Source organism: Bombina bombina, chromosome 4 (genome assembly GCF_027579735.1).
Source record: "Bombina bombina isolate aBomBom1 chromosome 4, aBomBom1.pri, whole genome shotgun sequence".
Taxonomy (NCBI): domain Eukaryota; kingdom Metazoa; phylum Chordata; class Amphibia; order Anura; family Bombinatoridae; genus Bombina; species Bombina bombina.
In genome coordinates, this window is record NC_069502.1 from 234612275 (window position 1) to 234627007 (window position 14733).

General features: G+C 41.0%; 1 protein-coding gene across 1 annotated transcript in view; it reads left to right on the forward strand.

Annotated features, from left to right (window-relative positions):
* DNER (delta/notch like EGF repeat containing) overlaps positions 1–14733 on the forward strand; it is a 556690-nt gene that overhangs the window by 225654 nt on the left and 316303 nt on the right. The window contains exon 3 of the mRNA XM_053709836.1: positions 11115–11209. Within this exon, the coding sequence (XP_053565811.1) occupies positions 11115–11209 (95 nt within the window). The remainder of the gene's footprint in view (positions 1–11114; positions 11210–14733) is intronic.

A 14733-nucleotide genomic window follows, 5' to 3' on the forward strand; every position in this document is an offset into this window, starting at 1 on the left:
ACAATTTACATTTGAATGGCATAAGACAACCATTTGTTACCTTGATGTCACCCTTACCTCAGATCCCTTGGAGGGTAAGATTAATTCATCTTTGTACAGAAAGCCTATATCCGGCAATTCTCTATTACATGCCCAGAGTAATCACCCTGGGCATGTGTTTAAGGGAATTGTCAAGGGACAGTTTCTACGAGTGAGATGAAACTGTACTCTTGATGAGGATTTTCAAAAGGAGAGCAAGCTATTAACTGATCGCCTATTGGCTAGAGACTACCCCAGGAAAGTGATTAATAGAGCTAAGAAAGAAGTACAGACAATAGAGAGAGCCCAATTACTGGTTCCCAGGAGAGAAAAAAGCAATAAATGTATCAGGTGAAACAAAGAACAAACAGAAGCCTTTATTTATCACATCATTTTCTAATCAATATTACAAGGTTTGTGACATAATTAGGAGGAATCTCCCTATTCTTAGAGGTGACTCTAAATTACGAAGTTCCATTATGGATAGATGTCCATTCATCTACAAACGTAATTTGACATTGGGAAATATTCTATCTCCCAGTTTGTTAAAAACTAACCAGCCACAAAGCTCCTGGTTGCACTTCAAGGGTACCTTTAGGTGCGGCAAAAGAGTCTGTAAATCATGTGATCATGTTCACATCTCCACCACCTTTGTTTCTGCTACCTCGGCTGAGGTGTTTGAGACTAGGGGATGTATGAAATGTTCAAGCAAATTTGTTGTCTATCTAGTGGAGTGCACACTGTGCTGCCAGCAATATGTTGGCAGAACAACAAGGGAGGTGGGCACCCGGATCAAGGAACATCTTGCACATATTAGCCATGAGAGAGCAGTATCAGCACTCTCCAGACACTTCCTGGAAGTGCATGGGGGCAACGTTGGATCCCTCAGGTGGCAGGCTATCGAACAGGTTATGAGACCCCCTTGTGGTGGTGATAAATTCCAGATACTATCGAGACAAGAGATATACTGGATTCATAAACTGGGTAGCCTGCTACCTGTGGGATTCAATGCTGAGTTTGACATCATTAATTACTGGCACCGCTAAAATAATATTTGACCATCTCAGTATGTGGGGTTTTTAGTGTTCATTATACTATGGACCCCAATACCCAATATAAAATCTTGACTCATATAGTATAACTTAGATCCTCTTAAAACATCCATTGTCATTAGGGTTATTGAGGTTATACGGAGTAGGTGATGCATTTGGAATATTAAAAGTTCGACCTTCTTTTTCCACACATTAACATAAAAAGCTACATTAGCATAGAAATCTACAATTAAATTGATTAGCTGGGTCATTATTACAACATGTTGAAGATTGTATTGAACCTTTTTTGGGGGGGGCCCTTGTATTAACATTGTTTGAATATGCAAACTCAGACATTTTTGCATGTGGGATTATGCTACCATGTAATTATGTTGTTATTATGCTGTTCTGTTAAGACATATTGTTTTCATGTTATATATATCAACTTATTTCAATGCATGATAATCTGAGCATTGTTGATTGTAAATTGTAAGTGTGTTTAAACTAAATGCAGTTTTAAGTATATTCAGTTATAATTATTCCCTAAAACATGTAAACATATACTTTATATGTACTGCATACTGTCGTATGCATATATAAGTATTCCCCCCAACATTGGTATATTTGGTGACTATTTGTTGTTTTTAAACATCTAAATAATAATAATCTTTATGAGACAGATTAGTCTAGTTATGAGTACAGTGTATATGAGATTAACCTCACATAGAATGCAAGCATTTTTTTTATCTTGTATCCATTATTCTGGGTGAAGTCTTACTGGATGGTTTTACTCACACCAGTCTATTCATATTATTAACAATTATTATGAGAAGATATTGGCATGCTTGTATTCATATTTATATTTATATTTACATTTACATTTCAGCCAAGTAACTAAAGGGTTAATTTGGGGTGTGCTGAGCTTATCCAATGAGAGCAGCTTACTTGTTTTAAATAGCATGCACTTGTAGAGTGATTTTAGGTTTATGACTACAGTCTGAGGACCGAAACCGGTCAAACACTGTTTTTTCAACCTGTTTTAATCCTGGTGTCCAGTTGTATGTCTATGGATCACCGCAATAAAGTTTAACGCCTAGATTTAGAGTTTTGCGGCCAAAGGGGTGCGTTAGCTACGCTGGGTTTTTTCTGGCCGCACCTTTTAAATACCGCTGGTAATTAGAGTTCACAGAATAGCTGCGTTAGGCTCCAAAAAAGGAGCGTAGAGCATATTTACCACAACTTCAACTCTCGATACCAGCGGTGCTTACGGACGCGGCCAGCTTCAAAAATAGAAAACAATGGGGCTGTTTGAGCTGAAAAAAAAACCTAACACCTGCAAAAAAGCCGCGTTCAGCTCCTAACGCAGCCCCATTGTTTGCTATGGGGAAACACTTCCTACGTCTGCACCTAACACTCTAACATGTACCCCGAGTCTAAACACCCCTAACCTTACACTTATTAACCCCTATTCTGCCGCCCCCGCTATCGCTGACACCTGCATATTATTTTTAACCCCTAATCTGCCGCTCCGTAAACCGCCGCTACTTACATTATCCCTATGTACCCCTAATCTGCTGCCCCTAACACCGCCGACCCCTATATTATATTTATTAACCCCTAATCTGCCCCCCACAACATCGCCTCCACCTGCCTACACTTATTAACTCCTAATCTGCCGAGCGGACCGCACCGCTATTATAATAAAGTTATTAACCCCTAATCCGCCTCACTCCCGCCTCAATAACCCTATAATAAATAGTATTAACCCCTAATCTGCCCTCCCTAACATCGCCAACACCTAACTTCAAACATTAACCCCTAATCTGCCGATCGGAGCTCACCGCTATTCTAATAAATGTATTAACCCCTAAAGCTAAGTCTAACCCTAACACTAACACCCCCCTAAATTAAATATAATTTAAATCTAATGAAATAAATTAACTCTTATTAAATAAATTAATCCTATTTAAAGCTAAATACTTACCTGTAAAATAAATCCTAATATAGCTACAATATAAATTATAATTATATTATAGCTATTTTAGCATTAATATTTATTTTACAGGTAACTTTGTATTTATTTTAACCAGGTACAATAGCTATTAAATAGTTAAGAACTATTTAATAGCTAAAATAGTTAAAATAATTACAAAATTACCTGTAAAATAAATCCTAACCTAAGTTACAATTAAACCTAACACTACACTATCAATAAATTAATTAAATAAAAATACCTACAATTATCTACAATTAAACCTAACACTACACTATCAATAAATTAATTAAATACAATACCTACAAATAAATACATTTAAATAAACTAACTAAAGTACAAAAAATAAAAAAATATTTACAAACATTAGAAAAATATTACAACAATTTTAAACTAATTACACCTACTCTAAGCCCCCTAATAAATTAACAAAACGCCCCCCAAAATAAAAAAATGCCCTACCCTATTCTAAATTACAAAAGTTCAAAGCTCTTTTACCTTACCAGCCCTGAACAGGGCCCTTTGCGGGGCATGCCCCAAAGAATTCAGCTCTTTTGACTGTAAAAAAACACATACAATACCACCCCCCCAACATTACAACCCACCACCCACATACCCCTAATCAAACCCCCCTTAAATAAACCTAACACTAAGCCCCTGAAGATCTTCCTACCTTATCTTCACCTCGCCGGGTATCACACCGATCCGTCCTGGCTCCAAAATCTTCATCCAACCCAAGCGGGGGCTGGCGATCCATAATCCTGCGGCTGAAGAGGTCCAGAAGAGGCTCCAAAGTCTTCATCCTATCCGGGAAGAAGAGGCGATCCAGACCGGCAACCATCTTGATCCAAGCGGCATCTTCTATCTTCATCCGATGACGAACGGCTCCATCGTGAAGACCTCCAGCGCGGACCAATCTTCTTCCTCCGACGTCCAACTGAAGAATGACGGTTCCTTTAAGGGACGTCATCCAAGATGGCGTCCCTCGAATTCCGATTGGCTGATAGGATTCTATCAGCCAATCGGAATTAAGGTAGTAAAATTCTGATTGGCTGATGGAATCAGCCAATCAGAATCAAGTTCAATCCGATTGGCTGATCCAATCAGCCAATCAGATTGAGCTCGCATTCTATTGGCTGTTCCGATCAGCCAATAGAATGCGAGCTCAATCTGATTGGCTGATTGGATCAGCCAATCGGATTGAACTTGATTCTGATTGGCTGATTCCATCAGCCAATCAGAATTTTACTACCTTAATTCCGATTGGCTGATAGAATCCTATCAGCCAATCGTAATTCGAGGGACGCCATCTTGGATGACGTCCCTTAAAGGAACCGTCATTCTTCAGTTGGACGTCGGAGGAAGAAGATTGATCCGCGCTGGAGGTCTTCACGATGGAGCCGTTCCTCATTGGATGAAGATAGAAGATGCCGCTTGGATCAAGATGGTTGCCGGTCTGGATCGCCTCTTCTTCCCGGATAGGATGAAGACTTTGGAGCCTCTTCTGGATCTCTTCAGCCGCAGGATTATGGATGTCTAGCCCCCGCTTGGGTTGGATGAAGATTTTGGAGCCAGGACCGATCGGTGATACCCGGCGAGGTGAAGATAAGGTAGGAAGATCTTCAGGGGCTTAGTGTTAGGTTTATTTAAGGGGGGTTTGGGTTAGATTAGGGGTATGTGGGTGGTGGGTTGTAATGTTGGGGGGGTATTGTATGTTTTTTTTTTTACAGGCAAAAGAGCTGAATTCTTTGGGGCATGCCCCACAAAAGGTCCTTTTAAGGGCTGGTAAGGTAAAAGAGCTTTGAACTTTTTTAATTTAGAATAGGGTAGGGCATTTTTTTATTTTGGGGGGCTTTGTTATTTTATTAGGGGGCTTAGAGTAGGTGTAATTAGTTTAAAATTGTTGTAATATTTTTCTGATGTTTGTAAATATTTTTTTATTTTTTGTAACTTAGTTCTTTTTTATTTTTTGTACTTTAGTTAGTTTATTTCATTGTATTTATTTGTAGATGTTGTATTTAATTAATGTATTGATAGTGTAGTGTTAGGTTTAATTGTAGGTAATTGTAGGTATTTTATTTAATTAATTTATTGATAGTGTAGTGTTAGGTTTAATTGTAACTTAGGTTAGGATTTATTTTACAGGTAATTTTGTAATAATTTTAACTATTTTAGCTATTAAATAGTTCTTAACTATTTAATAGCTATTGTACCTGGTTAAAATAAATACAAAGTTACCTGTAAAATAAATATAAATCCTAAAATAGCTATAATATAATTATAATTTATATTGTAGCTATATTAGGGTTTATTTTACAGTATATTGGGATTGGGATAAACTGGCACTACACTAATATTAAGTAAGATAAAGAATCCATGGATTCCGGTGCTACCCCTTAGTAACAATTAATTATCAAAGAAAAAGAAGAGAAAGATAGGGGCTATTATAGCACTCATACTTACTTACATGGATATGAAGTTAGTTAAAAAACTATACTTTAATTAATTATTTAAAAGACATGGGGTAAATACCCCTACCGTTAAACACAAACCACTACCAAACATCAGTGAAACTAAAAACAAGCCAACAGTCACTTCTCTGTTTCCTGGCCGATAGCAGGAAACGTCGGCATCAGGTGGCTGAAGTGACTGAGCGGCAAGATTAAAATATATAGAGCAAACGCGTTTCGGCTACGACCTAGCCTTTCTCAATGCTATATTTTTTCGCTGACAGTTAGTAAACCCGAGGCTACCGGATGCGCGGACTTTTATACACATTTACAAACCAACAGTTGGCCAATTGCATGGGTTTCCAGGAAGACGCCTTCTTAATATCCAATGGTTACGCTGGGTGGAAGACGCCTACTAACCGGATTGGGCTGTGTGGCTGAGAAGTGCAATTGATGTGTCGCGCATGAGCATTAATCCACAGGTAGCATGTAGAGAGAATCCCTTATAAGACAACTGCTATGTTAAAATATATATTTACAAATTGAACGGATAAATATCCTATCCAATCGGAGACTCTTCAAAACGTGAATACCATAAAGTTATAAGATATTGCATTCGATCGGTTCAAATATATCGACTACCCATATACCAATACTCAATAGTGTTATAACGTCATGAAACTTTCACCGCACTAATATTATTTATAACCATATATCAAACTAATATACGCTTGACACTGCACAAAGAACACTGTACTATTGTGATTAAGGATTTTCACATAAGTATCTAACAAAACTTCTATCTTTATTGTCATTGTGTTTTGTTACGTACTGGATTATTATGGATCCCAAGAGAAATGCCTATTTAAATGGTGCTAGAATATTAGACAATTCATGTTGATTACACTAACGCTTTAATAAATATATATGTATGACCTGTCCCAATCATATAAACATGATATTTAGTCTGAATCCTAATCAGATTGGATTCATTATTCCACATATATTAAATTTTGTTGGGCATGCCGGTAGCCTCGGGTTTACTAACTGTCAGCGAAAAAATATAGCATTGAGAAAGGCTAGGTCGTAGCCGAAACGCGTTTGCTCTATATATTTTAATCTTGCCGCTCAGTCACTTCAGCCACCTGATGCCGACGTTTCCTGCTATCGGCCAGGAAACAGAGAAGTGACTGTTGGCTTGTTTTTAGTTTCACTGATGTTTGGTAGTGGTTTGTGTTTAACGGTAGGGGTATTTACCCCATGTCTTTTAAATAATTAATTAAGGTTTATTTTACAGGTAAGTATTTAGCTTTAAATAGGAATAATTTATTTAATAAGAGTTAATTTATTTAGTTAGATTTAAATTATATTTAGCTTAGGGGGTGTTAGTGTTAGGGTTAGACTTAGCTTTAGGGGTTAATACATTTATTACAGTAGCGGCGAGATTAGGTCGGCAGATTAGGGGTTAATAATTGAAGTTAGGTGTCGGCGATGTTAGGGAGGGCAGATTAGGGGTTAATACTATTTATTATAGGGTTATTGAGGCGGGGGTGAGGCGGATTAGGGGTTAATAACTTTATTATAGTAGCGGTGCGGTCCGCTCAGCAGATTAGGGGTTAATAAGTGTAGGCAGGTGGAGGGGGGCAGATTAGGGGTTAATAAATATAATATAGGGGTCGGCGGTGTTAGGGACAGCAGATTAGGGGTACATAGCTATAATGTAGGTGGCGGTGGTGTACGGAGCGGCAGATTAGGGGTTAATAATAATATGCAGGGGTCAGCGATAGCGGGGGCGGCAGATTAGGGGTTAATAAATATTATGTAGGTGTCGGCGGTGTTAGGGGCAGCAGATTAGGGGTACATAGGGATAACGTAGTTGGCGGCAGTGTACGGAGCGGAAGATTAGGGGTTACAAAATTTAAATATAGTGGCGGCGATGTGGGGGGACCTTGGTTTAGGGGTACATAGGTAGTTTATGGGTGTTAGTGTACTTTAGAGCACAGTAGTTAAGAGCTTTATAAACCGGCGTTAGCCCAGAAAGCTCTTAACTACTGACTTTTTTCTGCGGCTGGAGTTTTGTCGTTAGATTTCTAACGCTCACTTCAGCCACGACTCTAAATACCGGCGTTAGGAATATCCCATTGAAAAGATTGGATACGCAAATGACGTAAGGGGATCTGCGGTATGGAAAAGTCACGGCTGGAAAGTGAGCGTTAGACCCTTTCCTGACTGACTCCAAATACTGGCGGTAGCCCAAAACCAGCGTTAGGAGCCTCTAACGCTGGTTTTCACGGCTACCGGCCAACTCTAAATCTAGGCCTAAGTCTTTTATACAACCTGAATGTCAGCATCACGGATTTATTTGCCATTGGGTTTTGGAACAAATCTTTTTTTCTTCATTCATATTGTGGATTTCTGGGACTCCACTTCAGTGCACTAAGTTCCTGTATACCCTGAAGGTAGTTGACAAGGGAGCTGCTAATACCGGATACTGGAAGGAGGAGCTTTGGGGCCGAACAGAGTGAGTGTGTGGTAAGGAGGATCAGTGAGGACGCCGGGACCGCTGGCCGCAAGCTGCAGCAGATTATCTTTGGCACAAGAAGGATCACGCTCGATTATGAGTATTCACAGAAATATGACTGTGCCATTTCTTCCAAATTTTGTCTGTCTGTGAAAGCAGAGTGTAACAGCTGTCTCTAAGTCCAACGTCGACAATATCATGCTCAATTGTGAGTACTAATAGGACTAACGGAACTGTGAATGGTGTTACTTATTTATTTACATGATCTGCCGGTCAGTTTCAGCGGTGTGTATGAGCTAGCGGTTGGTGCTAATAGAGCGAGCAGTACTGTTCTCACCTTAGGGGGTGTTTATTATTAATAACACAAAGTTTGCTCTGTACTGCTGCCTGGTCAGCGTGGAGTGATTGTTATTTTCCCCAGGTGCTGCTACCATTTGGTCTCTATATACACACCATCATTTTTGTTACACCTCATTATTTACTTTGTGCAATCAGCACAGCATACAAGGACTTTGCATTTATATGTATCACAAGCAGAAACGTGTTTTATGAAGGTTTATACCATTCCAAACGTTTTTTTCACAGCTTCAAGTGATTTTTGGTTTTCTTTCACTCTGTATGCTAGGACTGGTATTTGTGCATTTATCCTCCACACACATATACCACAAACCATAAAACTGTGCATATATAAACAAGCCCTCACATTAGCTCCTCTGATATCTACTACCTAACTACAGCTCTTGTTACCTTCTTTGTGCAGGACTCCGGTATATTATTGTATCAGACATTACTTATTAGTTATATTGTAGCTATCTTATGGTCTATTTTATCGGTAAGTATTTAGTTTTAAATAGGATTAATTTATTTAATTGAAGTAATTTTTTTTCGTTTTATTTAAATTATATTTAAGTTGGGGGGGGGTTTAGACTTAGGTTTAGGGGTTAATAAATTTAATATAGTAGCAGCGACGTTGGGGGCGGCAGATTAGGGGTTAATAAATGTAGATAGGTGTCGGCGATGTTAGGGACGGCAGATTAGGGGTTAATAAAATTTAACTAGTGTTCGCGAGGCGGGAGTGCAGCGGTTTAGGGGTTTATTACAGTGGCGGCGATGTCCGGTCGGCAGATTAGGGGTTAAAATTTTTAATTAAGTGTTTGCGATGTGGGGGGGGGGGCTCGGTTTAGGGGTTAATAGGTAGTTTATGGGTGTTAGTGTACTTTGTAGCACTTTAGTTAAGAGTTTTATGTTACGGCGTTAGCCCATAAAACTCTTAACTACTGACTTTTAAATGCGGTAGGAGTCTGAAAGGAGAGGGTCTACCGCTCACTTTTTCCAGCAATCGTAATACCGGCGTTAGGAAAATCCCATTAAAAAGATAGGATACGCAATTGACGTAAGGGGATTTGCGGTATGCGAAAATCGCGGAAAAAAAGTGAGCGGTACACCTGTACCTGCCAGACTTGTAATACCAGCGGGCGTTAAAAAGCAGCGTTGGGACCCCTCAACGCTGCTTTTTAAGGCTAATGCAAGACTCGTAATCTAGCCGTAAGACTTTGCCAGGGCTTATGTATGTACTATTTTCCTTTAAGATTTTATAGGGATTCTTGTGTGTCATCCTCCCTGAATGAATATTAGTTTGTTTCTTAATAACAGACTCCTTTCTCATACATTTGTAACAACATATGAACCCATACATTTTGATAGTAACAATATTAAAAAATTAACAATAATAAGAATAGCAACGGTAACCATGGCTATTACGGAGAAATCATTATCAAAATAAAACTTTTCAATTTATTAATGCATGAAATTATTTTGATCCTATTACTAAGTAATCCTTTAAAAAAAAGCAAAAATAGAAGATATTGTAATGATCAAAATAGAAGACCAATGGATATAAAGGGGCCAGGTGGGAATTATAAAAATGGGCTGTATATCAATTCTTCATTTAGTCAATTCAGGCTTAAAGGGACAGTGTAAAGCCAATTTTCATATAACTGCATATAATGGACACTACTATAAAGAAGAATATGCACAGATACTCAACTAAATATCAAGTTTAAGACATTTTAAAAACTTATGTAGAAGCTCCCAGTTTTGCACTATTGATGAGTTTAGGCTGGGACACCCAGTGAAAGGGTCTGAGAAAGCAGGAAAATCAGACACTTGTTCCAATTATAGCAGAGATGTCCAACCCAGGCAAAGCCCTTGTTGTCATAACAGGGATGTTTTACCCAGACTCAGTTCCTGTTTCAATTATAGCAGGGAGGGTCTACCCAGGCTCAGCTCTTGTTCCTATTATAGCAGAGGTGTCCAACCCAGACCCAGCTATTTTCCCCATTACAGCAAGGGTGTACATCCTAGGTTCAACTCTTGTTTTCAATATAGCAGAGATGTCCAACCAAGACACAGCTCTTGTTCCCTTTATAGCAGGGGTGTCCATCCCAGGACCATCTTTTGTTCCCAATATAACAGGGATGTCCATCCCTGGCCCAGTTCTTGATCATGTTTATTTATAAGTAACAATTTAGTATTGATGTTCTTTTAAATAAATGCAATTAATTTCTAAGCAATAGTTACCATTGTACTTTGAATAAATTCAAATTAAGGCTTCAGAGATTTAGTCAGATTAAAATTTATTTTATGTCTCAATTCTTGTAAGACATTTTGCCAGTGAGGATTATGGGATGTGCTATATTTTGTATTAGCCTTTTATGTAATTTCCACACTGGTAATTCTGCTCATACATCTATTTCATTAGACATAGGTCATCAAACTAATGGAAAAATCAGGATGGCAATAAATGCTTTAAAACCAATCATTTGAACAGACCAATAATTTATCTGATTTTTCTGTTAATGTAGTCAACCTAACCTACCTATCATTGACCTGTTTGTCCAACACAAACACTACAAAGCCCAAACAGTCTGTTCTGAATGTTGCTCATCTAATCTGTGTGCTAACTTTCCCTCTATTATTAGTATCAGTTATTTGTAGAGCGCCAGCAGATTCCGCAGCGCTATAAACAAAATTACAACCTGTATCTATTACAACCTGTAGCTCTTCTTGAAAGATTTAACTAGATTTTTTTTTTGTTACAGATAATACCAGATGTTGCTTGTGGAAATGCCAGTTCCAACTCATCCTCTGGAGGGCGTTTGGTATCTTTTGAAATTTCTGAGAACACGTCATTAAAGTAAGAATTTAAAAATAATAATATTTTTTATTAATAAAAGTATTATCAAATCTCTCATTGTAATCCAAGGTATAGAAGCAGTGGGGCAGTTCCCAGAAGGACATTTCAAGATCATAGAGTCCAAAGTCAAGACCACGTATATTTGTATGTTGCAGTGTTGCATTGAGTTTAATTTCTAACTGGTGTAGACTATATTCCATCTAAAAAACATTTGCAATGTGCTTTTCTACACAGTTCTTCATTAAAGTGTACATGGATTTTTGCATGTGAATTATGTGTTAAGCATTAAGTTTGAACATAATGCCTTTATTTGGTGTTATCAGGCCAGTGGTCAGGTACAAGCATGTTATAAGACCAATGGTCAGGTACATGCAGGTCATCAGGCCATTGGTCAGGTACAGACAGGTTATCAGGCCATTGGTCAGGTACAGGCCGGCTATAAGACCAATGGTCAGGTACATGCAGGTCATCAGGCCAGTGGTCAGGTAAAGGCAGGTTTTCAGCCCATTGGTTAGGTACAGGCAGGTTATCAGGCTATTGGTCAGGTACAGGCAGGTTATCAGGCCATTGGTCAGGTACAGGCAGGTTATCAGATCAGTGGTCAGGTACAGGCAGGTTATCAGGCTAGTGGTCAGGTACAGGCAGGTTATCAGGCCAGTGGTTAGGTACAGGGAGGTTATCAGGCCATTGGTCAGGTACAGGCAGGTTATAAGACCATTGGTCAGGTACAGGCAGGTTATCAGGCCAGTGGTCAGGTACAGGCAGGTTATAAGACCAGTGGTCAGGTACGGGCAGGTTATCAGGCCATTGGTCAGGTACATGCATGTTATAAGACCAATGGTCAGGTACATGCAGGTCATCAGGCCAGTGGTCAGGTACGGGCAGGTTATCAGGCCAGTGGTTAGGTACAGGCAGGTTATAAGACCAGTGATCAGGTAAAGGCAGGTTATCAGGCCATTGGTCAGGTACAGGCAGGTTATCAGGCCAGTGGTTAGGTACAGGCAGGTTATAAGACCAGTGGGCAGGTACAGGCAGGTTATAAGACCAGTGGTCAGGTAAAGACAGGTTATCAGGCCAGTGGTCAGGTACAGGCAGTTTATAACACCAGTGGTCAGGTACATGCATGTTATAAGACCAATGGTCAGGTACATGCAGGTCATCAGGCCAGTGGTCAGGTACATGCAGGTCATCAGGCCAGTGGTCAGGTAAAAACAAGTTATCAGGCCATTGGTCAGGTACAGGCAGGTTATCAGACCAGTGGTCAGGTACAGGCAGGTTATCAGGCCATTGGTCAGGTACAGGCAGGTTATCAGGCCAGTGGTTAGGTACAGGCAGGTTATAAGACCAGTGGTCAGGTACAGGCAGTTTATAAGACCAATGGTCAGGTGCAGGCAGGTTATAAGACCAGTGGGCAGGTACAGGCAGGTTATAAGACCAGTGGTCAGGTAAAGGCAGGTTATCAGGCCAGTGGTCAGGTACAGGCAGTTTATAAGACCAGTGGTCAGGTACAGGCAGGTTATAAAACCAGTGGTCAGGTACAGGCAGGTTATCAGGCCAGTGGTTTAAGTACAGGCAGTTTATAAGACCAGTGGTCAGGTACAGGCAGGTTATAAGACCAGTGGTCATGTACAGGCAGGTTATAAGACCAGTGGTCAGGTACAAGCAGGTTATCAGGCCAGTGGTCAGGTACAGGCAGGTTATAAGACCAGTGGTCAGGTGCAGGCAGTTTATAAGACCAGTGGTCAGGTACAAGCAGGTTATCAGGACAATGGTTAGGTACAGGCAGGTTATAAGACCAATGGTCAGGTACAGGCAGGTTATAAGACCAGTGGTCAGGTACAGGCAGTTTATAAGACCAGTGGTCAGGTACAGGCAGGTTATAAGACCAGTGGTCAGGTACAGGCAGTTTATAAGACCAGTGGTCAGGTACAGGCAGGTTATAAGGCCAGTGGTCGGGTACAGGCAGTTTATAAGACCAGTAGTCAGGTACAGGCAGGTTATCAGGCCAGTGGTTAGGTACAGGCAGGTTATAAGATCAGTGGTCAGGTACAGGCAGGTTATAAGACCAGTGGGCAGGTACAGGCAGGCTATAAGGCCAGTGGGCAGGTACAGGCAGGTTATCAGGCCATTGGTCAGGTACAGGCAGGTTATCAGACCAGTGGTCAGGTACAGGCAGGTTAAAAAGACCAGTGGTCAGGTACAGGCAGGCTATCAGACCAGTGGTCAGGCACAAGCAGGTTATCAGGCCAGTGGCCAGGTACAGGCAGGTTATCAGGCCAGTGGTCAGGTACAGGCAGGTTATCAGACCAGTGGGCAGGTACAGGCAGGTTATCAGGCCATTGGTCAGGTACAAGCAGGTTATAAGGCCAGTGGTCAGGTACAGGCAGGTTATCAGACCAGTGGGCAGGTACAGGCAGGTTATCAGGCCATTGGTCAGGTACAAGCAGGTTATAAGACCAGTGGTCAGGTACAGGCAGGTTATCAGGCCATTGGTCAGGCACAGACAGGTTATCAGGCCATTGGTCAGGTACAGACCGGCTATAAGACCAGTGGTCAGGTATATGCAGGTTATCAGGCCAGTGGTCAGGTACAGGCAGGTTATCAGGCCAGTGGTTAGGTACAGGCAGATTATCAGGCCAGTGGACAGGTACAGGCAGGTTATAAGACCAGTGGTCAGGTACAGGCAGTTTATAAGACCAGTGGTCAGGTACAGGCAGGTTATAAGACCAGTGGTCAGGTACAGGCAGTTTATAAGACCAGTAGTCAGGTACAGGCAGGTTATCAGGCCAGTGGTCCGGGTACAGGCAGTTTATAAGACCAGTGGTCAGGTACAGGCAGGTTATAAGACCAGTGGGCAGGTACAGGCAGGCTATAAGGCCAGTGGGCAGGTACAGGCAGGTTATCAGGCCATTGGTCAGGTACAGGCAGGTTATCAGACCAGTGGTCAGGTACAGGCAGGTTATAAGACCAGTGGTCAGGTACAGGCAGGTTATCAGACCAATGGTCAGGTACAAGCAGGTTATCAGGCCAGTGGTCAGGTACAGGCAGGTTATCAGGAGAGTGGTCAGGTACAGGCAGGTTATCAGACCAGTGGGCAGGTACAGGCAGGTTATCAGGCCATTGGTCAGGTACAGGCAGGTTATAAGACCAGTGGTCAGGTACATGCAGGTTATCAGGCCATTGGTCAGGTACAGACAGGTTATAAGGCCAGTGGTCAGGTACAGGCAGGTTATCAGGCCATTGGTCAGGTATAGGCAGGCTATACGGCCAGTGGTCAGGTACAGGCAGGTTATCAGGCCATTGGTCAGGTACAGGCAGGTTATCAGACCAGTGGTCAGGTACAAGCAGGTTATCAAGCCATTGGTCAGGTACAGGCAGGTTATAAGGCCAGTGGTCAGGTATAGGCAGGTTATAAGGCCAGTGGTCAGGTATAGGCAGGTTATCAGGCTATTGGTCAGGTACAGGCAGGTTATAAGGCCAGTGATCAGGTACAAGCAGGTTATCAGACCATTGGTCAGGTACAA